The sequence below is a fragment of the Oratosquilla oratoria genome, chromosome 3, assembly GCF_046742065.1.
Source record: "Oratosquilla oratoria isolate Oo_2021 chromosome 3, ASM4674206v1, whole genome shotgun sequence".
In the NCBI taxonomy this organism is placed as follows: Eukaryota; Metazoa; Arthropoda; class Malacostraca; order Stomatopoda; family Squillidae; genus Oratosquilla; species Oratosquilla oratoria.
Genome location: NC_134779.1, coordinates 53,978,876 through 54,001,375, shown reverse-complemented (window position 1 = coordinate 54,001,375; position 22,500 = coordinate 53,978,876). Strand labels below are relative to the sequence as shown.

Sequence of the window (22,500 nt, the reverse complement as noted above, 5' to 3'; positions counted from 1 at the left end):
CAAATTTTAGGCTTTCAATTTCTATTATTGGGGAACAATCCATTCGAACAGCTGTGCCCCAGCCCTGGCAAATCTTAGGCTTTCTATTTCTATTATTGGGGAACAATCCATTCAAACACCTGTCCCCCAGCCCTGGCAAAATTTAGGCTCGCCATTCCTATCTCTGGACAACAGTACACCCAAGCAATTGGCTCCTCCTACCGACACAGCGCCAGGACGTAGGATCCCTGAAGAACCCGGTGGGACACGGTGCAGTGACCCTGCACCTGTGGCCGCCCTCCGTGTTGACACACTCCTCCCGAGGACCACGGCAGGAGTGCCTTCCGATCTCACACTCGTTTATGTCTGAAGAAGAGGAAGTTCAACGTAACTTTCATGTCACAGCACAAAAGACTATTTAGTATGTTAATATACAAGAACTCTATTCCTTTAATCATTAATGGTGTTGTGTTGTGTATTTCATATTTACTTTATGCATGCCCCATACACGGAGTCTTCTGTCTTCTGCAACTCTTCCCTCTCTCCTAAACCCTACGAAAATCCTTCCTAACCACCCATACAATATACATTCCTCTTTGGAAATATGTAAATAAGAAAAAAGGGCGAAAACAGTACCACGCACCTTGACATGGACCATCCGGCTGAACGCGCTCGTAGCCTGGTTGGCACTCTGTGGCATTACAGCGGTAACTTCCAGCCGTGTTGACACAGATCTCCTCCGAAGAGCAAGGCGTTCCCTCCTGGCACTCGTCCACATCTGCAAGGCACGCGAACAGTTTCAGAGTGGTATTGGCAGAAGAAATTTAGGACCTGTGTATGACAGCCAAAGGCAGTAGTGGAGAATAAGATATAACTGGGAAATACAAGAACAAACAAAACAACCTCATATTGAAAATGTAATAAGATTGAAAACACTGAAATGGGAGGGACGTATTGCAAGGATACAAGAAGACAGATGGCCGAAGAAAGTGCTCAGTAGTGGAGTGCATGGACGATGGCCACTTGGTCGACCTCGATAAGACACTGGAGAAGATATTGTGTTGATGAAGATGTGCAGATATACGGAATAGAACCAAGAGGGTGGAAGGAGGCGGCACAGGACCGACAGGCATTGCGAGACGTTTCAAAAATGGGTATGGATTGCCAAGTAGATCGACGACCAGCAAAATAAGCGTAAGAATATTGGCAGAATACACAGACACGACCCCAACATATCTGGGGTGGAGGAATCTGTCTAGAACTCTGGTTTCTTATAGGGCTTCGGTGCCATAAGCCCCTGACACTGAAAACCAACCAACAGTAACAGAACAACAATAAGAAATGTAGTTATCGGATTAAGGCATGGGCGAAAAGGATATATATCTATATATATATATATATATATATATATATATATATATATATATATATATATATATATATATATATATATATATATATATGTGTGTGTGTGTGTGTGATTTCAAGAAATCCACAGCGACAATGGCGTTGTTAAGCTTATATTGAAGCTTTAATATGTCTTGTGCAACAAGTTTCTGTGCTGGTTCCAAATATCTGAGAAGGTGTCCAAAAGACATTTGGTGCGGTTTTCTCTTTGTTTATTTTCTCAAAGAGAGAACCGCACAAAATGTCTTTTGGGCACCTTCTCAGCTATTTGGAACCAGCACAGAAACTTGTTGCACGAGACAAATTAGAGCTTCAAAATAAGCTCAACAACGCCATTGTCGCTGTAAACTTCTTGAAATCATGTATGCAACATGGCCTCCTACCAATATATATATATATATATATATATATATACATATATATATATATATATATATATATATATATATACTCGACAGTTCGAAGAAGAATGGTATATAAAAGCGTTTACAAAAATGCAACCCCAACCATGGAACAAATGAATGGAATAAGCTTCCCACAGAGGCGATGTAACGAAATATAGTTTGAAGATTTAAAGAAATTAACAATAATGATAATAAAGAATAAGAAGAAATAAAGAAGAATGGGAAATATGTATTTGTCTATATGATAGTAAGGCTAGAACCAAACGTACCGACGCACTGGCCAGTGGCAGCCTCGCGTGTGTAGCCCGCGGGGCAGTGGTGAGGCCGACAGGCGAAGGATCCCGGGGTGTTGACACATTCCTCTACTCTTGAACGGCAGTTTGAGCGCTGCTCAGCACACTCGTCGATGTCTGAGGGCAGAGAAGAGGTTCTCGTCACAGTCCAGGTATCTAACGATTAACGATGAGGTCAGCATCAGCGGGTTAAACACCCATAACATAATAGAACAAATCGTTCGTAACAGCGACGTAATTAGAATAATCAGGCCCGGCCTTCGTGAGCTTCGAACTCGGGTCCCTTTGAGCGTGAGACCCAAGCGTTGTCACTCCACCACTCTGTTTCGAGACTCTTAACGGTCTGAGTGGCGGAGTGGTAACGATGGGTCTCATGATCAGATGGACCAGAGTTCAAAGACCCCTAACATCGTTCAGCGGTTCCAAATGAACCGTACCCGAAGCGGGACGAAGGACGTGGATAAGGGATGACTAGCCACAGTAAACTATCATTAGATGGAAGATGATTATGATTCTTATTCCGCCCTGTACAGCTTCTCTATCGTTGGAGACAATATGCCACCGAAGAGGTGAACTTACAGAAGTTGTAGAGATTTTAAGGAGGATAGCAGAAAGGAGGGATAGGATTTAGAATTTAAAAGAGTTTAATTTTCGTTTTTGAGTGGAGGTTAGTCTCAAATCATAAAAGAACGCTGAGAGACTTTGTACAGGATGACTCTAAAACATTGACTGCATACAGTGTTCAGTCAATACACCATACAGGGAAATGGTTATTACAAGGTTTATATGTTAAGGAGGGAATCTTGCAGGAGGTGTGTGGAAGAGGTGGGCTGATAATAGAATTTGATAAAGATCTTGGACCCGGCCTGGAGACCGAGTGCCATCCCTTCGGGGTTGGTCCTCTGAATGTTAGTCACTGACGGTGAGCTAGGTAAAATGCTCTTCACCAAGACCACCTCGCTATGGACCAAAAGGTCTCCCGTCGACATGTATCATTGTAAAGGAAGGAAGTAGTCAAGAACTGATTTGCCAACGGAGTGGCTAACGAATGGAATAGACTTAGTAACTATGTAGTTAGTGAGCTCTAAAACAATTGGTTAATTAAAGAGAAGATGAGTTAACTTTATGGGTAGGGATGGCAGGTGGCAAGGGACATTGAACTGCCTGGTGTAAGCTTTATGGTCTCTTACAATCTCCTTCATTATGTTGTTATGTTCTTAACTCATTGAAAACAGAGGACCGAACATGGACATCGCCACCAACACCCACCTACGCAAATGTGCGTTTGTTCGTTGCGCCTAAATCCGGGCGAGCAAGGAAGCCAGTCGCAGCGATAGGACCCGGGACTGTTGACACAACGTTGCTCGTCCACTCGACAGTCGTGTAACCCTTCCCCACACTCGTCGATGTCTGCAAAGGATGGTTTTCAAGAGGTGACAGTCGATGGAATAAAGCCATGCAAATTACTGCGTCAGGTTCTCCACTACATTTTTTTCCTCTCTATTTTAAGTTGATCCTCGTACATATCTTTGTGTTACACACTGTAAGAGAAAACTAACACAGTCGACCAAGGTCTTTTGTATGATCGTCCATGTCCGCAAAGGAGGCGTGAAAGAAGTGATAGTCCATTGGGCAACCCTTCAGATCACGGCGTCAATTGTTCCTCTCTAAGGTTTCAGGGTAACACATATGCATATCTGTATTGCGACGTTTCATTGCATGGAAATTGTTATACGAGTAAAGAAAATGTGATGAAGAATACTAAGGCGTGCTGTCATCCTTATCATCATTAGCGAGCCTTCATAGCTGCTGATTCTCATGACACAGTGTTAGCCAGGAACATCATCATGAAGTGGCTTCCCAAGCGTACAGCAGTCGTAACAGACTCATTTATATATATTCTTATTCAACGTAAACCGTCACAGTTGTTGCAGCTGCTATATACATGGACCACTGTAGTATTGAAAAATGAAACCTATTGTAGATATTTGGCGGTTATTAGATAAGAAATCGAAGTAGAAGTTCGGGAGAAACTCACCTCGGCATGACCGAGTTCGATAATCCTCCTGATACCCGGGAGGACAAGACGTCCGGGGCACTGGGGTTGAGGTCGTGGTGGGTGCTTCGGTGGTCGTGGTAGTCGTGGATGTAACGGGAGGGACTGTGGTGGTCGTACCTCTCGTCGTGGAAGTCGTGGTGCTGGTAGTGGTTTTGATGAAAGACGAGCAGTAGTAGGAACCTTCTGTGTTGACGCAGAGTTGGCCCAAACTGCAGGCGGAAGCGGAGAGACACTCGTCCACGTCCACACAGACAGCCGGGTCACTGTCAACACAGGGCCAATTGTCAGTCGTCATCAACTGGGGGCATACGCCAGGGAGCGCGGTGCCTCTTGCACGCCGGCGCCAGTCCCCATGAGCCAGTTGTCAAAAAAAAAAAAAAAAAATCAAGCAAAAACAAGAATTTATACGAGGTTGACTCCTCATATCATGGCAGCCCTATCTGGCGCAGAATTACTGTCAAATGTTAAACTCATAAAGTCATTGTCATGATCAGATAGCCATACTTCCTATAGACAGATAGACAAATACACAAGCATCTGAACACTATGTTTTAATGAACTGATCAGACAGAATCACTGCCGAAGATCTGCCACGAAAGGTAACAGAATCAGTGTGGAACATCTACATCGAAAGCTAACAGAATCCGTGTTAATGATCTATAGCAAAAGCTGTCAAAATCAGGGTCGAAGATTTGCAGTGAATGGTAATAGAATCAGGGTCGGTGATCTGTACGGAAGCTAACAGAATCAGGGTCAAACAGCGAAAGTTAACAGAATCAGGGTCAAAGATCTGCAGCGAAAGCTGATGGAATCAGGGTCGAAGATCTTTAGCGAAAGCTGACAGAATCCGTGTAGATGGTCTGCAGCGAAGGATAATAGAATCAAGGTAAAAAGTCTGCAGCGAAAGCTGACAAAATCAGGATCCTTGATCTGTGGCTAAAACTGACAAAATCAGAGTCGAGGATCTGCAGCGAAAGCTGACAGAATCAGGGTCGATGATCTGTAGCGAAAGCTGACAGAATCAGGGTCAATGATCTGTGGCTAAAACTGACAAAATCAGAGTCGAGGATCTGCAGCGAAAGCTGACAGAATCCGTGTCGATGATCTGTAGCGAAAGCTGACAGAATCAGGATCCATGATCTGCAGCGAAAGATGACAGAATCAGGGTCGATGATCTGCAGCGAAAGCCTACAGAATCAGGGTCAATGATCTGCAGCGGAAGATGACAGAATCAGGGTCGATGGTCTTTAGTGAGAGCAGTCCAGCATCTTTCGTGAGCTCTTACGTGGGGTCATATTTGAATCCGTCTCGGCACTCAACGCGGCACTCGAAGGCACCCTCCGTGTTGACGCAGATTTGTCCCGGCAGGCACCTCTCCACGCCTCCCGCGCACTCGTCGATGTCTGTGAAGGACAAAAAACACGAAATGGGTTAATTTTCCACCTGTTGATAAATAATCAACACACTGCTGACGTGTATAAGTGGGCAATGCATTATAGTCATATAAGAAGTATATTTTGGCCAATGTTCACTCAGGACATGCTGTCCGACACCCATCTCTGTGTGTTCCAGTTATAGCACAAGTGTTACCTCCCTTTGCACACTGTAAAGAAGGTGAGGAACACTCCAATATTATGTAAATGGAAAACGTGACTTAAAAAAGGTTTAACATCGTTATTGAAAGATAACCGAAGAGGGTTTTGTGACTATAATCTGAAAGTTAGTGCCCTGTCACGAAAAATGCAAGATTTTTACAGTGAAGAAAAACCAAAGGAAGCAGATCTCTTGACAAACTGTTGACAGGCCTCAAAAAAAAAAAAAAAAAAAAAAAAAAAAAAAAAATAATAAAAAAAAAAAAAAAAAAGCTAAGAGACAAGTCTGGGCGGTTCAGCTGCAGATTGTTTGTGACCTGTTGGGCCATACCTAAGCTTTGTCCGAACAACCTGAAGGGCTCTGGGCATCTAGCAATGTGATTTCGCAGACACCAACACTAACCCCACGACTTGAGTGTGTGTGTGTGTGTGTGTGTGTGTGTGTGTGTGTGTGTGTGTGTGTGTGTGTGTGTGTGTGTGTGTGTGTGTGTGTGTGTGTGTGTGTGTGTGTGTGTGTGTGTGTGTGTGTGTGTGTGTGTGTGTGTGTGTGTGTAGCCTCTTCATCCCTGAGGTGCTGAGATGGGAGAATCTTTCAGAATGGATGTACCCCTACACATATAAGTGATTTCGCAGACATCAACGCTACCACCACGACTTGTGTATATGTGCGTGAAAGCATTATCCAGAACTCTTTACCCCATATGTGCATACAGGCTTGTACTCAGGCACCCAAGAAAGTCCATAGTTGCATTACCTTGGCAGTTGCCAAGAGTGCCAGTGTACCCCGGTGGGCACTGCCGTGCCACGATGATGGTGCAGGTAAAACTTCCCAGTGTGTTTATGCAGCGCTCAGTGCCGCGCGTACAATTGTGCACTCCCGCTGTACATTCATCCACGTCTGAAATAGTTAAAAAAGATAATGTGTAGTTGGGTCATGTAGAGTTGGATAGATAAGTTCTCTTACACTTTCTGGTATAGGCCTACAGGAGTAGCATCAGGCACCTAAGTTCTGTTAAACAACAGTTTTGTTGTGACTGAGAATTTGAAGAAAAAAAAAACGCGACTAAGTTAAGCTAACTTAGGATCTAGTCTTTCACATTATGGTAGTTCTGTGGACCTCGAACTTCAGAAGACTTATAGTTTGTTTGTAAATAATGCGTTACCATGGGAACCGCCACCGCGGGCTTAACCACCCCGACCAGCCTGAAGGTAGTGTGTCAAGGAGTGGCAGCTGTTAGTCATTAAGTTATTATGTAGTTATACAGTTGTGTGGAGGTGTAAAGTGAGATGCATATACATGGTATGCACTTAAGGAATGGGACCGGTTAACAAGGGAGTGTCACTAGTACCCAGGAGCACTTCATCCGGTACGAGAGACGGCACAGTCCCGAGTTCGATTCTCACATGGGTGTGGGGGGGGGGGGTCGTCACTGATCCGGTCTGTCTCGAGACGAACTTGGATCAGAAGGTGTACGAACCTAGACACTGCCGGGTTGTGTAATCGTAGCCGAATCCGTCAGGACATCCGCTACCAGTGTCGTTTCTTCTTGCGAACGTCGCGTGGGGGAGTTCGGGGACGTGGTCGTCCCTGCCCCTTCCTCCTCCTCCTCCGAAGGGACGGACGTCGTTGGGGACCCCGAAGTCGACGTCGTTGAAGTTGACGATGGACTCGCAACGGTACTGGCCGATCTCGTTGATGCAGAGCTCGTTGTCAGGATCGCAAGCGTCCAGTTTTTCTACGCATTCGTCCACATCTGGAAATCATCCAGAACAGATCTTTAAACAAAGTTGATATCATGGAACGACGATGAATACATGATAAAAGATACAACCTAAGTCAAGGAATAATAATAAACCTGCAACACCAAATCGATAGATACATCATAAAAAACTACAAAGTCGACAATAACATCATAAAAGAGTTATAACACAAAGTTGATAAATGCACCAACTACAGCATCAAGTTTGCGGTAAATGTAGATTCCAAACATTTTCTTTAAAGTTTAATATTGCTTCTAGGAATATTTCCCCAGATCAATTGAACCTGTCATCTTTACAAAAAATCTTTTTAATCTACTGTGATTTTGCTAGTATTTTCACAGCGTAAACAAAGTTAAAATAACACAACTGATTTGTCGACATTACAGTGAGTAAGCGTCTTATGCGTATGCGCTGTGATGTACACGCAAATTGTTGTAGTGTTGTATATGGCACAAAAAGCGTAAAAGAGCAAACGTTGTTGTGGCGAGAACTTAAGTTAACGTTCACAGTTTTGCATCTGCTGTCGTGAAAACGTCCAATCTTTGTAAACAAACCCCAAACAGATGAAGATCAACAAATGCATAGCGGTAGCATTCAGTATCAAGCCATTTGAAGGATTACACAGACAATTCTAGATGTTTACTCAAGCCATAAAGCATTTAATAGTATTACAACGCAGATGTAACTTTGTACATAAACAAGGAAGGAAACAAATACCATCCAACTGTTTACAGATGAAAATATTGCAATTTGGAATACAATACTTTCTCTGTTGTGAACACGAAAATTATGTAGAAAACTCAAGATTTTCATCAACACTACAGCACTGTAGTGGTTTATCACTTTAAGTGTAATATGAAGAAAAATGGAGATGAAAGAAGTTTCTAGATCTTCAACACCTTGATCAGCAGGTATGGAATAACTCAGTATTTTATATGTATTTTTTTCATGCAAGTATAGAAAAAAGATGGGTATATAGAGTGATTATCTTCATTAGTATGGTACCTAAGCTCTAATACTGATCATTCAGTAAAGCTTGCGTACATGTAAACATTATATATATATATATATATATATATATATATCTGGGCAGCTTTTTTCCGATACATGTTTCATTGAAAGTGACAGCGAGTTAAGCACTTTCATGTTTCCCGTCTAAACTTGTTTGACTAACCGTCAGGGAATGAAGGAGTTCCACTTAATGAACTTTGGAGAACTACCTTACACCCTGAATTTAATTAGAAAGATTGAAAATGCAAGCAAAAAGCCTAAAAAATAATAGCTGTCAATTTCGTCGCCATGCATTACTCTCAATAATGTCACTTCCACTGCCTCCACACTAACGATTTTTATTGACTGTGGACAACGTTGAAACACAGTTTAACTGGTAACTATTTTGTACTATGCGGAGTGTGTGTGATCGTGTGCGTGCGTGTGTGTATATGTGTATATAATGAATATCGCAACAGACTATTATAAGCATTACTGCCACACCAGTAAAAGGCGACTGAGCTCATAGGTATTTGCAGCAACAACAATATATAACGCATGGGACACCAGCAAGGAGACGCGGCCAAGAGATGCAACATTGCGCGTTCACAAATACCTTGACAACCCGAGCTAGACTCGGCTGAGTGTTTGAATCCGGCGGGGCAGACGGCCGGGGTGGTGACGGTGGCGGAGCCGACGGTGGTGACGACGGCGGCGGGATGGCACAAATACGTGCCAGGCGTGTTGAGGCACTGAGCTTCGGGCTCACACGGCGAGTCCAGGCACTCGTCCCGGTCTGGAACGGGGTCGTGACGTCACTAGCGTGGCTCGATTGCTTGCAGTGATGTACCATGTCACTGTACCTTCTACTATAGTGATTTCCAAAGAGAACTGTGGGGTCCTCGTAGTTCTTTTGGCCCCGTAGAGGTCCTCAGAACCTCACGTGGGGAATCAGAGACCGAGAACTAGCAGTAATGAATGGATACCAACTGATTTCATTCAGTGACGAAGTGATTTGCAGGAGCTCATTAAAAAAAAATAGGAGTATGGCATCGATGAACACTGGTAGAGGACCGCGGATTGTATTTATCATTTATTTTAGTTATCTATTATTTTTATCTTTTCAATATATATATATATATGTATATATATATATATATATATATATATATATATATATATATACACATATATATACACACACATATACATGATATATATATGTATGTATTTTTTTTCTTCCAAGTATTCGACCAAGAACTTGCTTTGGGTGTCGGTACGAACACAACTGTGTTTGATTTGATTTGATTCTACTTTATCTATTTATCTATCTATTTTTCATTAGAAATAAGGCCGGTTACTAGAAAAAATACAAGACTGGAGATATGCGATACACAAAATAAGTCCAATAACTGAGTGTGTGTTGTGTGTGTGTATGCGCGCGCTGATATAACAATTTCAGCCATCGTCTATTGTCACTTCTAGCCATTCTATCAAATCTGTTCACATGACCATGACCTTACGCAAGGTCAACAGAAACCCTTTGTAAGGTCCGTGACCTTAGTTCTTGGACCTTACATTGAGTTCCGGTCTTGGAGAGCGCTAAAGTTCGTAAGCAAGACCCCAGAGGAAGGCGGTTCGAGTCCCGCTTGAGGTTCAACGCGTGATGGCAATCAAAGGCGTATAAGCCTTACATCCCCGACCTCCGACAGAGGCTGCCATGCCTATCCCCCTCGCAGGGTGGGTATTGGTAGATTTTTTCTAAAGATAATTCTAGAATCAGAAGACCTGGGGACTCCCAGATTCATGTTTTGTTGAATGTTGTACTTAGAAGTACACGGCGAACCTATGACGCTTTTCTGTGTTATCTAGAATGGTGGATCCTAGAGTTTGGTTTTCTAGAACAATAGAAACGTCGCTGTCCAAGGTGTGTGTGACAAACGAAGATTCATTTATACAGAAAATTCTCTCTGTTATTGGGAATCTCCGAAATTCGGAAAGAAAATATGTTCCGAAATCTAGAAAATTCCGGAAAAAAATCGAAAATTGGAAATTCCCGATAACAGAAACATGTGTATGTATCCAGTAAAGGTGACTATGTATTTCTCGCTAGCCTGCTATTTGATTTTGCTACTTCGTTTGAATAGAAACGATTTCGGTTATGATTTTTTTTTTTTTTCCAAATGTCAAATTACTCTTGCGTCATATCGTGACAAGCTGAATAACGAACTGAGAGAACTTAAACCTAGAATAAGAATCTTAGACACATTGTTAAGGTGTTCTTACTAGAGTCTAGAATATTGTAACCGAAGTCTTTTATACTCAAACTAAGTAGCAAAAAGCAAGTAGCATGCTAGCGAGAAATGCCTAGTGTGCCGCCACCGGGGCGGGAACCGAATCCCGGTACTTTTTGTTCATTTACGACCGGAGACATTACCGGGTTCCAAAGTCCGACGACAGTTTTGTTGCACTGTTCTGTGCCAACAGATGGCACTGCAAGACATTGATTTAATTTACGCACATCCTACCTAGTTATGGACCAAAAGGTCTCCTGTAAGCATGCCTTTCTTTTTGTAATCCTTTGTAAAAAGTAGTTTTCAAATTTACTGTGTGTTTCGGTAGAGTTCAAATATCAACGCCATCTGTTGGAAGGGGAAAGAAACGCCACAAACTTGTCGGTGAACTTAAAAATCGGGCTGCAGTTCTCGGCTTTGGATAATAACCGAATACCTAATAATAATAAAAATAAATAAATAAAAAGTAGCGGATCGTGAAAGGCGTAAGCCTCCTTCATATATATGCATATATATATATATATATATATATATATATATATATATATATATATATATATATATATATATGTATATATATATATGTATGTATGTATAATCCGTGCTTAACTCGAAACCCATAAAAGTGGCGGGGATGCCCCTCTGTTTCTGAACGCCTCAGTTGAGTACTCACCGACGCAAGCGTGGAAGGCAAGACTGAAGGAGAATCCTTGGTCACACCGCATGTCGCACTTGTAGGCGCCCACTGTGTTGCGGCAGACCTCCTCTGGATCGCATCCGTCCAGCTTCTCCTCACACTCGTCCACATCTGCGGCAGAAAAAAAAAAAAAAAAAACAGAGGAGAAAAGGCGTCAGTCGCTATCGTGACCAAGAATTGCAACGAAACCAGTGGGGTCAGAAAACGGAAAGCAGGGGTCCTGAGAGAACTTTCTGATCGGCTGGATGTCGGTGGTGGGGTGGGGTTTGGGGGTGAGGGGTGGTATTTTAGGTAAAAAAAAATAGTAAAAATTCTAGAGCGAGATACGCTACACGGAAAAGTTATATTCTAATGAAGGTTGGCAGTGAACAAAAAAGGGTAAAAGTGCACAGGAAGGTTATTATTATTTTCATGATGATTGGCTGAATCTGAATTGGTCAGGCAAAGTGAAGATAGGCTAGAGGGTGTGGGAGAGAGGTGTGCGTAACGAGGTTCAGTACCACATTGAAAGGAAATGAATTTTCATCTTGTCCCGAAGTGAATGGGAGGAACTGAGTCATTGGGAAAAGGGGTAAACGAATACTAGGACAACGGGATCGTGAGATCGACAAGAAAGACGAGAAGATGAGGTGGGTCGATGGTGAAGATGGGACGGTCGGAGGGAGCCTTGTGGTGTTATAACTGCGGTTCAGTGGGGCATAGACACAAAACAACCACAGAAAGCTTTCGTTGCGAAAGGACGGGACACAAACAGTCGACGAACACGTTCTGGTGATGTACACGTATAGAAGTGATGATCATATTCATCGTGACAATTTGAGGATAGAGGGAAAACAGAAACACGAGAGGCACGTTTAGTTTTTATTACTGACGTTTCGATTTTTTTTTCAAGGTAACTACATTTAGAGGATAGATACACAACATCTATATAACCTTGTATCTATCCTCTAAATGTAGTCACCTTGAAAAAAAAAAATCGAAACATTGGGAAATAAAAATTCAACGTTTCTCTCGTGTTTCCGTTTTCCCTGTGTCCACATATAGAATTATGCCGAAGACGCATTTTCTTCCTCTTCTAAGTACGACAGTGGTCGTCATTACTTCTGGGGGAACTGAAGGAAGCGTATGTCACTGAATCGTAAACTCACTATGAGCTCGCAGACTTCTTATAGCTTGTGCGCTTCAAGAAGTCCGTTCATGGTATGGCATACGTCGTGCCAAATCAATCTTAGTACATGCCTCTCTCTCTCTCTCTCTCTCTCTCTCTCTCTCTCTCTCTCTCTCTCTCTCTCTCTCTCTCTCTCTCTCTCTCTCTCTCTCTCTCTTATTTCCCATCTATGTGCTATTTGACTTTTTTTCTGTTTATAGTAAAGGAAGTTGTATAGTACAACGAGTATCGCTTATTAGGACTGTAACAACGATTAGCTATACCCCATCCCTACAGTCTCACCTGTAACATCTCGACGTGGCAACATGGGAAAAAAGCGCTGTTGCCACATGTCACGGAATTTATTCAAATCATTGTTATAATCCTAAAAAGTTATACTCATTCTACAATATACAGCTTCCTTTACTATATACAGAATATGAAAAAATAGTATATAGAAGGGGAATAAGAAAGAGAGAGAGAGAGAGAGAGAGGCGTACTAAGGTTAATTTAGCAGAATGCCTCGTAGTAAATCACAATGTATGCCACACGCTAAACGGACTCCTTGTCCAACAAACCGCTCCCAGTAGCGTCTCTGTATACGCTGACCACAAGCATTTGGTAGTGAAATAGGTTGCACACCACTTAATACATTAGTCCCTTTGAAGGCAGATACTACAGCATTTGCTGGAAATATTCTGTTGAATGAAAGCATATACGTGCCCAAGACGAAGAACTCTACACGCTAAACACAATCACAAACACCAATAAAGCCAGTGGTTATTCACTTTTTTCAGTGCTCTTGGTACATACCAAGGCTTTTTCCCCCTTACAAGGGAGGTAGCCAAAAAGGGGAAAGGCATAATATTATTTCCACCCATTCCATCCCTGAATACACTCCACACCCCTCCACCCTCCCTCTTATCTGAGCACCTCCTGGGACGGGGATTGGGACTAGGCATCCTTCTCCTTGTAGCCCCACAGGGGACATTCCTAAACAAAAAAGAGAAGGCATAAGAGTGCTCTTGGTACTAGGCATCCTTCTCCTTGTAGCCCCACATGGGGACATTACTAAACGAAAAAAGAGAAGGCATAAGAGTGCTCTTGGTACCACTTGAAATTTCACAGAATTTACTCATACTCCATATTAAGAAACTCAATACTATTAAAGAAAAAAGACACGTGTCAGTGATATGAATCTAGATGACAAACTAGATTTATTCACTTGCTGAAGCAAAGCAAAGTATGTAGACTCTTGGTAAATATGGTATTGGAAACAGGCCCGTATGTCTCCTATCCCCTTGAAGTTTAAGATTTCGTTCTCTCAGGATGTACAGGTACCAGTAACCTACGTGAAGAACCACTGAGCTACACCCTGGTATATGGACAAACATAACACAGTAACATTTTTAGAAGCTCTGCCATGGGATTCGAACCCTGACCCGTGCGTCCATAATCACGAGGTCAAGGTTCGAATCCCATGGCAGAGCTTCTAAAAATGTTCAATCTGTCTTTAACATACACATAATACAGTAACTATTTTGGGTCTATCTAAACAATTGAATAATGGTTACTGATAGGCACATACAGTCAGTTAGTTGTAAACACTGTGGGACGGTGGACACAGCGAGGCAGGTTCCCACAGAGACGTGGAAGCCCAAAAGACGGATCACATAAGCAAGAACGTTCTATATTGTGGCCTTGCCTGACACATACCTCCCGCCTCTGCGTGGCACCGGGAGTGGCTGACTCGGTGCGACCTCAGCGCACACCTCAACCACTGTCGGAAACAGCAACGCCCAAAGAACAGCGGCCACAGCGGCTGACCTTTTGTAGTGGGTTTTAGCTGTTCTTGGGTAATTCTTGTATTTTTTTGGTTACCACATAGAAGACCTTTTCTCATATGAAGTCCACGTCGAGTGAAGATGTTGATGTTCCTTGTGTAAAAACAAAGCAGGGTGCTTTGGCAGCTTCGTTAGTAACCAATATCTGTTATCAAGACCTTCAGGAAAACTTATTTACTGATTGATAATTATCCTTTAATTGTCCGGAAAATAAGTTATGCCCACGTGGAGCAATGCAATGTCGCATTAAACAGGTGTGCACGTCATTTCAAGGAAGGCGAGTGTAGTGTGTAACAACGGGACGTCAGGTAAAAATGGAATCGGGCGCTGTGCGCATGCGCAGAACAGTGCCTGATGTAATGTGCGCGAGGATCTTTCCAAATCCATCCTAACTTAACCTAACCTACCCTGACCTGACCTAGCCTGCCCGGAGGAGGGCGATATATGTTGGGTTTTTCTCCACCCGCGCATTATCCCACATTCCACTTTTGCCTGACATATCATTTTTGCCACTACACTGGCCATCACGTTGGCGTATCGGAATTCGCGCCGCGTCACGCTTTCGCCCCGATTTCGCGAATCCGACCGACACTTCAGGCACCTTTGGCACCGTAATAGTTAAGAGGAGAAAGAAAAAAAGGACAAAATATATGTATACATATCGGCTATCTGGGATCGGTAATTCTTCATTAAGTATCTCCCAGCTGTAGTGATAGTGGTAACGATACGCACCTTCGCAGGTGAGGAGGATGGCGTTGTATTTGTACCCAGCGGGGCAGTCGCTGGAGGAAGCACCTTTAGGTTGGCACTCGAAAGCCCCGTGCGTGTTCACACAAAACTCGATAGCCCGGTCACAGCCGTCCGTCTCCTCGGCGCATTCGTCCACGTCTGCAAAAGGCCAGAAAAGGAACATCAGCACAATGTCCAGTGCGTGATGTTAACCGAGGGTGTTCATGATGTGATCTTTGAAGAGGGAAGTAGACGATGTACCAGTCACGATCATCGTGAGCATCTGCGAAAAGAGAGAAAAAAAGTCTGCTTACATTGTGTGACTGATTGGCTCCTAATGTGTGAATAAGTTGTAATTTAGATGTAGGATTGCCCATTAAAAAAGAATAGAGTGAAAATAAGTACAAAGGGTTCCGAAAAGCACAGGGTTTAGAGCGATTTCCGTTAGGTTGTTACCAAACAAGTTACTGATGTCGAAAAAAATACTGTGTATGTGGACTGGGCGCAAGATTTTAGGTTCAATGTAAAAGAATCCTACAATGACAAAGTCTGAAAATTTTAGTTCCAGGCTTGCTAAAGGACATATTGTAAACTAAGCGGAGGGAATCTGCCCTCTCGGGCTCTTTTGCCAGAGATCCTCCGTCCTGGATCACGTGTTGGACTCGTGATCGACATCTATTTCCCTCCCAGAAGAGAGCTCAGAGCTCAAATGACCGATATATGGGTAATGCTGTGACCTTACACGCATACACACACCCAGCTCCCCGCCCACGAGAGTTGGGGTAACAACCCGCAGCGCAGCGATACTGAAATTATTTCAGCTCTGGGCGGGATTCGAACCCGGACCGCCGTAGTGGCAGCCGGGGACTCTACCAACTGCGCTTTTGTGTTTTCCCGGTGGTGAAGAGTCTGAACGTGTGGGAACTGATGTGAGGGTAGCGAAGGGGTTAGTATGCCGTTATGTATGAGGCTTAAGTGTGTATCAACAGCAGCAGAAGTTGGTGACACAGCTTAAATACATAACAAGAATCATGGGTCAACGTCGACGGAGACAATGAAGTGGCCACCCTAGTCACGGTTTTCCTGAAAACAAACGAAAAAGGTGTAATTATTTTTATTATTTGCTAAGCAAGACCTTTCAGCTCCCAAGCATCTTAAGCTTCCCTTAAACTCAACAAGGCACAGCCACAGTTTGATTAAACGATTCTTATAGTGGTGCTCGAACCCTAGGCCGCGCATTGCGAGACTAAGACGCTACCAAGTACACCGTGACGGATGTCTAAGAGTTGGTACCGTCCTAGTTCCGCATTACAGTGACTAAGGTTCGAACCCCAGAGGAAGAGACGTTTAACCAAACTGTCGAGACGAATACATACAGCCATAGTTGTGCCACAGCTAAATCCCAGCTACATAAGGCGCATGCACGTATCTTACACTACTATAAAAACACCCAAAGAGAGCGAGCTTTAACAGTGACACATACTCCACATGTGATTTATAAAGTTGGAAAATTCGTCATATAATCTCACCGAGCAGCTGGCTGAAGAACGGCTGAAGAACGGAGGAAGCATGTATAGAACTGCAAGTAGGTAACTTTGTTCAGAGTAATACTAGACGATGGTCCTCAAATTAGGTGACCCAAGTCACTCCACCCCCTCAAATAATAATAATAATAATAATAGTAAACAACCAGTTCTTACAAGGAATGGCTTTTCCGCTTCTTGCAAAAATTCGTCCCTCCGTGAATGGATTCCATGTCTCAAAGATCTTGTCTTTGCCCTTCTTCGAACTCCACCCACCCACCAACCCACTCAGCGTTGCTCCATTGTAGCAAACTCCAGATGATGTTATGATGCAGTTGATGAGAGGTTAGCGTAGTAGGTAAAACCAAACATCAGGCAAAAGTGTGATGTAACGTGATGCTTTTGCCTAGTGACCCCAACCTATCGCACTGCGCGACTCTAGAAAGGTAAGGATAAGGTTAGGTTAGGGATTGAGTAGGGTTAGGTTAGGTAAGATTTGACTAGGGTTAAGTATACTCCCCACACAAGACATTAATTTTATATCTGGTGGGTTGTTCTAAGCATGTGCACTATATCGCAATACTCTTTATCTTGAGGTCCCATTTCCCCCCACTACCCGGTCCCTGTCCTACTGAAATCCATTCTTTATTTGTTGTCGTTGGGGGGAGAGGTTGTTACAAGATAATACTGTTGGTGCGTAGGAGGTATCTCAAATGAGCCAAGCATGTCATCACCAACATATACATCACGACTGATGCTAACAATGACCCTAAGAATGTTGCTGCTGTTCTTTTAACCACTTCCTCTACTGCTGCCTCCTACCTCTCTGGATCTTCCCCCAGCTGCCTCTGACACAATTACTGAAGGGCAGACTCTGCCTCGTGGTGCAGGAGGTCAGGGTGGAGCAGGGCACACCAGCCTCCTTCCTCCCCCTGCCCTACCTCCCACACTTCCCTCTCCTCTGAAGAAACGAACAAGTTGCGTCTTCATGTACCCAGACAGGTTTGAAGGGAAGTGTCATAAGTGAATCCATGTGGGCAATCTGTGAAGGGAAGCCGCGTGCACGTGTAGGATCCAATCGTGTTAGTACAGGAGTAGAACCTCCCGCACAACCCGGGACTGACCAGGCACTCGTCCACGTCTGCAACAAAGGCAAAAGTATATCAGCACTGGCGTTCTTCATCATTGAATCAAAAACGGCATATACTAACATAGATGGTATAATATCGCCTGGGTTGGAGGTCAGCAGTTGTTTGAAAGAAAGAGAACCAGATGCAATGTATCTTAGCAAGTAGGGAATAGAAAATATGGTTTGTGTAAGAAAAAGAGAAGAGACAGAATTGGAGGTGGGATGATAGTGTAATCATGAAGGTGGATAATATGCGACAGGGAGAAGGAAAGGTGGAAGTAAAATATATAAAAATGACAATTAAGGAGCAAGGTAAAAGAGAGAATGCGTCGGCGGATACCCAAAGACAAAAGCATGGAACGAGGTCGAATTACAATAAATTTTGATAGATATGGACACTTACTTGAAAAAAAGCAACTTGACTGCTGGGTGACTTAATCTGTCGGGAGGTCAAATGGTAAAAGTGGGAAACAAGAGGAAGTGAGGATTCACGAGAAAATACACTTTCAGATATATCACTTAGCTAAGGGTATATGCCATAGAAAACTTACAATCTGACGAAACTACTTGATGAGAGAAATCATAATATTTCCAAACTTACAATCTGACGAAACTAATAGATGAGAGAAATCATAATATTTCCAATCTTACAATCTGACGAAACTACCAGATGAGAGAAATCATATTTCCATTGGATTACACAAGTACTGTCGCACTCACCATCGCAAAACCTCGTCTCCAGATTAAAGTTGTACCCCGCGGGACACCGGCCGTCCACGGCAAAGGACAAGTCCCTTCCCCCTCCTCTTGCGGGCGTGTTTCCCGGGAACCCCTGTACCCCAAGGGACCCGGACCCGGGGAGGATGGAGTTGGTTCCCTGCAGGTCCAAGGTGGATGAGGTCCTCCCTGGGACAGTGAGTCTTCCGTCGTCGTTGATGCAGGCGTAGCCTCCCTCCTGATTGTAGCACACCTGTTCGCCAGGCCTGCAGGCGTGTATTCCCAGCTGGCATTCGTCTATGTCTGTAGACACACTCATATTGTGCACACACGCACACACACGTAAGACACACAGGCTTGCGGGCACGCGTAAACACACACACACACACACACACACACACACACACCAGAGAAGATTGTGAATTATATATTCTTAGAAAATATCGCAAAGAATGAAGATCATAGAACAGATGCAGTCACCAAAATTATAAGTATACCCACAAATATAAACAAATAATCCCTTGTGTACAGTCACATCATGCAAAGCGTATAGCAGGACAGGACATGAACGCAAGCATCAGAAAGGAGAGAAATAGAGAGAGAGGATAAGGTATGAAGAAGATGGAAGAGAAGATAGATAAACAGAACCTGGTCTGTGGCAGGCCGGAGATTTTACAGCCAATTCGAGAAATCGGCATGTCGATTAACGCCACGTCACGCTATGCGTCTTTCGAGGCAGGGTTGCCTGGCACGACTGGAATGAAAGGGGCACATTTTTAACCGATCTGTGTTCAAACGGTGATTCATTGCCATGGGCGGGTGACGCGCGCTACTCAATTCATCAAAACTGTCACAGCTTTGTACATGTGATGTTTCATTTGCCACCGGTACACGTTGTCCTTGTACAGTAATATTAGTCGAATGACGTCTTCACGACGCCAGTGGAGTTGAGACTTCTGTGACTTGGTGAGTAATTTGGCTTGGCGGGTTTTGAAAATCCATGTGAACAAGTTGCATTAACACGTCAAAGGAAAAACATGGACTGGAAGTGAAGCGTTTATTCCTGACGTTTCGTCTAATGACGTCAGGAATAAACGCTTCACTTCCAGTCCATGTTTCCTTTGGTGGGTTTTCTGTTGCGCGTCATCAACCCACCACTTCTGGGAGGACAGTTTGAGTGTGTTGCTGTGACTACCGGGAACTCAATGAGTTCCCCACGATTTGACGCGTAGTGTGACGGGGCCTTGACTCGTTCCCTGGCATTTCTGTCTTTGTACACGTGATGTTTCACTTGCCACAGCCACGTGTTATCCTTGTAAAGTTCTTTTAGTTAAATAACGTCCTCACGACGCCAGTGGAGCTGAGATTTCTGTGACATGGTGAGTGAGGTGGTTTAGTGGATCTTCTGTCGCGCGTCAACAACTCACCACTGCTGGGAGGACGGTGGCGCGCGTCTAATGCCCCGCGCACCTCAGTTTGACTGTTGGTGTGACCACTGGGGTGAGCTCCCCACGTGTGACAGGGCCTTTACAATAGTGCTTCTTCGTGTCCAAAAAAATTTGACATTTTTTTTTCTTGCTTGCAAGGGTCAAAATCCTGCTCATGAATCTGTTTCAACTGTAGTGGATGGCAACGTACATGTAATTCGCTCCCGTTATTAAAGGACTTCATCCACGGTACGATCTAGTCTTGAGGCCGACGGACAAACCGAAATCAGTACATACAGCAAACGACCCGATCTGATCGGGTCCAACGAGATCTGTCCGGCCGCCTCAAGACCAGATCGCACCGTGGATGGGGTCCATGGTACCTCAAGCTTGCGACTGTTTGTAAGCAAATATGGGCCATAAGTGTACTGCTAATATGGAAGGTGTATCTGTGGCTCAATGGCGGGCAAAAACAGGATGTCAGGCAAAAATGGAATCTGGAGTGACACGGATACGTAGAGACCAAAATATCTTTCCGCACCTTTTCGACAGGTTAGGGTAGATCAGTTTAGGTTTGAGCTAATATAAGATTAGGGTTAGATTAGGATTAAGATTAGGATTAAGTTATGATAGACTTAGATTAGGTAGGGTGAGGATTTAGATAAGTAAGGTTAGGTTAGATCAGTTTAAGTTTGAGCTAATATAAGATTAGGGTTAGATTAGGATTAAGATTATGATTAAGTTAGGATAGACTTAGATTAGGTAGGGTGAAGATTTAGATAAGTAAGGTTAGGTTAGATAAGTTTAGGTTTGAGCTAATATAAGCTTAGGGTTAGATTAGGATTAAGATTATGATTAAGTTAGGATAGACTTAGATTAGGTTGGATGAGGAATTAGATAGGTAAGATTAGGTTAGATCAGTTTAGGTTTGAGCTAATATAAGATTAGGGTTAGATTAGGATTAAGATTATGATTAAGTTAGGATAGACTTAGATTAGGTTAGGTGAGGATTTAGTTAGGTAAGGTTAGGTTAAATTTTGGAGTTATGTTCGGCACGCTCCCATCTTGCGTCTGGCAGTTTGGTCTACGCATGCGCACTGTTACGTTTCATTTTTTGCTGAACGTTCCGGTTTTACCGACGACGCCAAGGGTGCGTGTGTCTGTTTCCTGGTTTTCAACCATTATTCTTCATATCGACCGTGAGGATATGCACGTCTGCGTTCCACAACATAGCAAGTGAGCAGATGTGAAGGACTGTTTCAGTGTATTTTATTAGGGACTTCTTGATGATTATGCCTGATCGCTGTGGGCCACGCCACAACCACCCAGAAGAAAGGAAGAGAAATCACAGAGTAATGGACATTTGAAAGCAAACGAGGATATAACTGGCTGGGCACTGGAGCTACACAGACAGTAAGCTATTCCAAGGCAGAAATCTGAGAAGACTTCACCCACTCGGTGACGTTATTCACTGCCTCGATATTGATGGAGAGTCCGGCTGAAGATCCACCCTTTACTTGAGGTGGACCTTAAGATATTGAATGAAATTATCTGGTTTTGGGCCTAAGACTGAATCAGTGAGTTACGGCATCGAGAGGGTGACTGTCCTCCCTGCGGGCAAGACGAAGATAACCAAGTGAGTAAAGTTAACTCGATAGAGAGAAAGAAGACGCTCAGTTATCTTTCACCGATAACCGAGCGAGATACCAAGCTCCCACCACCCCCCCAAGTCAGTCAACTTTACCTGTACAAGACCTCTCGTCTTGTCCCAGCTGGAAGCCTTGGCGGCAAGAACACTCGATGGAAACGCCAGTGTCCATGCAAATGTGCTCGCAAGGGTTTGTCTCCTGACATCTGCGAAAGAAGTCACGGACCGAAACATGTTAGTAAAAAAACCTTCTAATATGGGGGCACCCCTCTCTCTCTCTCTCTCCCTTTCTTTCTCTCTCTCTCTCTCTCCCTCTCTCTCTCTCTCTCTCTCTCTCTCTCTCTCTCTCTCTCTCTCTCTCTCCCTCCCTTTCTCTCTCTCTCTCTCTCTCTCTCTCTCTCTCTCTCTCTCTCTCCTCTCTCTCTCTCTCTCTCTCTCTCTCTCTCTCTCTCTCTCTCCCTTTCTCTCTCTCTCTCTCTCTCTCTCTCTCTCTCTCTCTCTCTCCCTTTCTCTCTCTCTCTCTCTCTCTCTCTCTCTCTCTCTCTCTCTCTCTCTCTCTCTCTCTCTCTCTCTCTCTCTCTCTCTCTCCCTTTCTCTCTCTCTCTCTCTCTCTCTCTCTCTCTCTCTCTCTCTCTCTCTCTCTCTCTCTCTCTCTCTCTCTCTCTCTCTCTCTCCCTTTCTCTCTCTCTCTCTCTCTCTCTCTCTCTCTCTCTCTCTCTCTCTCTCTCTCTCTCTCTCTCTCTCTCTCTCTCTCTCCTTTCTCTCTCTCTCTCTCTCTCTCTCTCTCTCTCTCTCTCTCTCTCTCTCTCTCTCTCTCTCTCTCTCTCTCTCTCCCTTTCTCTCTCTCTCTCTCTCTCTCT

General features: G+C 43.8%; 1 protein-coding gene across 11 annotated transcripts in view; it reads right to left on the bottom strand.

Moving 5' to 3' along the window:
• Positions 1 to 22,500, bottom strand: part of LOC143022668 (uncharacterized) — a 95,667-nt gene that overhangs the window by 48,622 nt on the left and 24,545 nt on the right. For 6 of the 11 annotated variants that reach the window (XM_076181009.1, XM_076181023.1, XM_076181002.1 and 3 more), the window contains exons 7-20: positions 21,737 to 21,846; positions 18,569 to 18,868; positions 17,714 to 17,860; positions 15,200 to 15,355; positions 11,453 to 11,587; positions 9,102 to 9,281; positions 7,213 to 7,488; positions 6,489 to 6,632; positions 5,428 to 5,545; positions 4,122 to 4,405; positions 3,353 to 3,493; positions 2,060 to 2,200; positions 623 to 757; positions 202 to 345 (exon numbers count right to left, since the gene is read on the bottom strand). In XM_076181009.1, coding sequence (XP_076037124.1) covers positions 202 to 345; positions 623 to 757; positions 2,060 to 2,200; positions 3,353 to 3,493; positions 4,122 to 4,405; positions 5,428 to 5,545; positions 6,489 to 6,632; positions 7,213 to 7,488; positions 9,102 to 9,281; positions 11,453 to 11,587; positions 15,200 to 15,355; positions 17,714 to 17,860; positions 18,569 to 18,868; positions 21,737 to 21,846 — 2,411 coding nt within the window. The remainder of the gene's footprint in view (positions 1 to 201; positions 346 to 622; positions 758 to 2,059; positions 2,201 to 3,352; positions 3,494 to 4,121; positions 4,406 to 5,427; positions 5,546 to 6,488; positions 6,633 to 7,212; positions 7,489 to 9,101; positions 9,282 to 11,452; positions 11,588 to 15,199; positions 15,356 to 17,713; positions 17,861 to 18,568; positions 18,869 to 21,736; positions 21,847 to 22,500) is intronic. The other 5 variants (XM_076181016.1, XM_076181019.1, XM_076181030.1 and 2 more) reach the window with 5 other exon arrangements.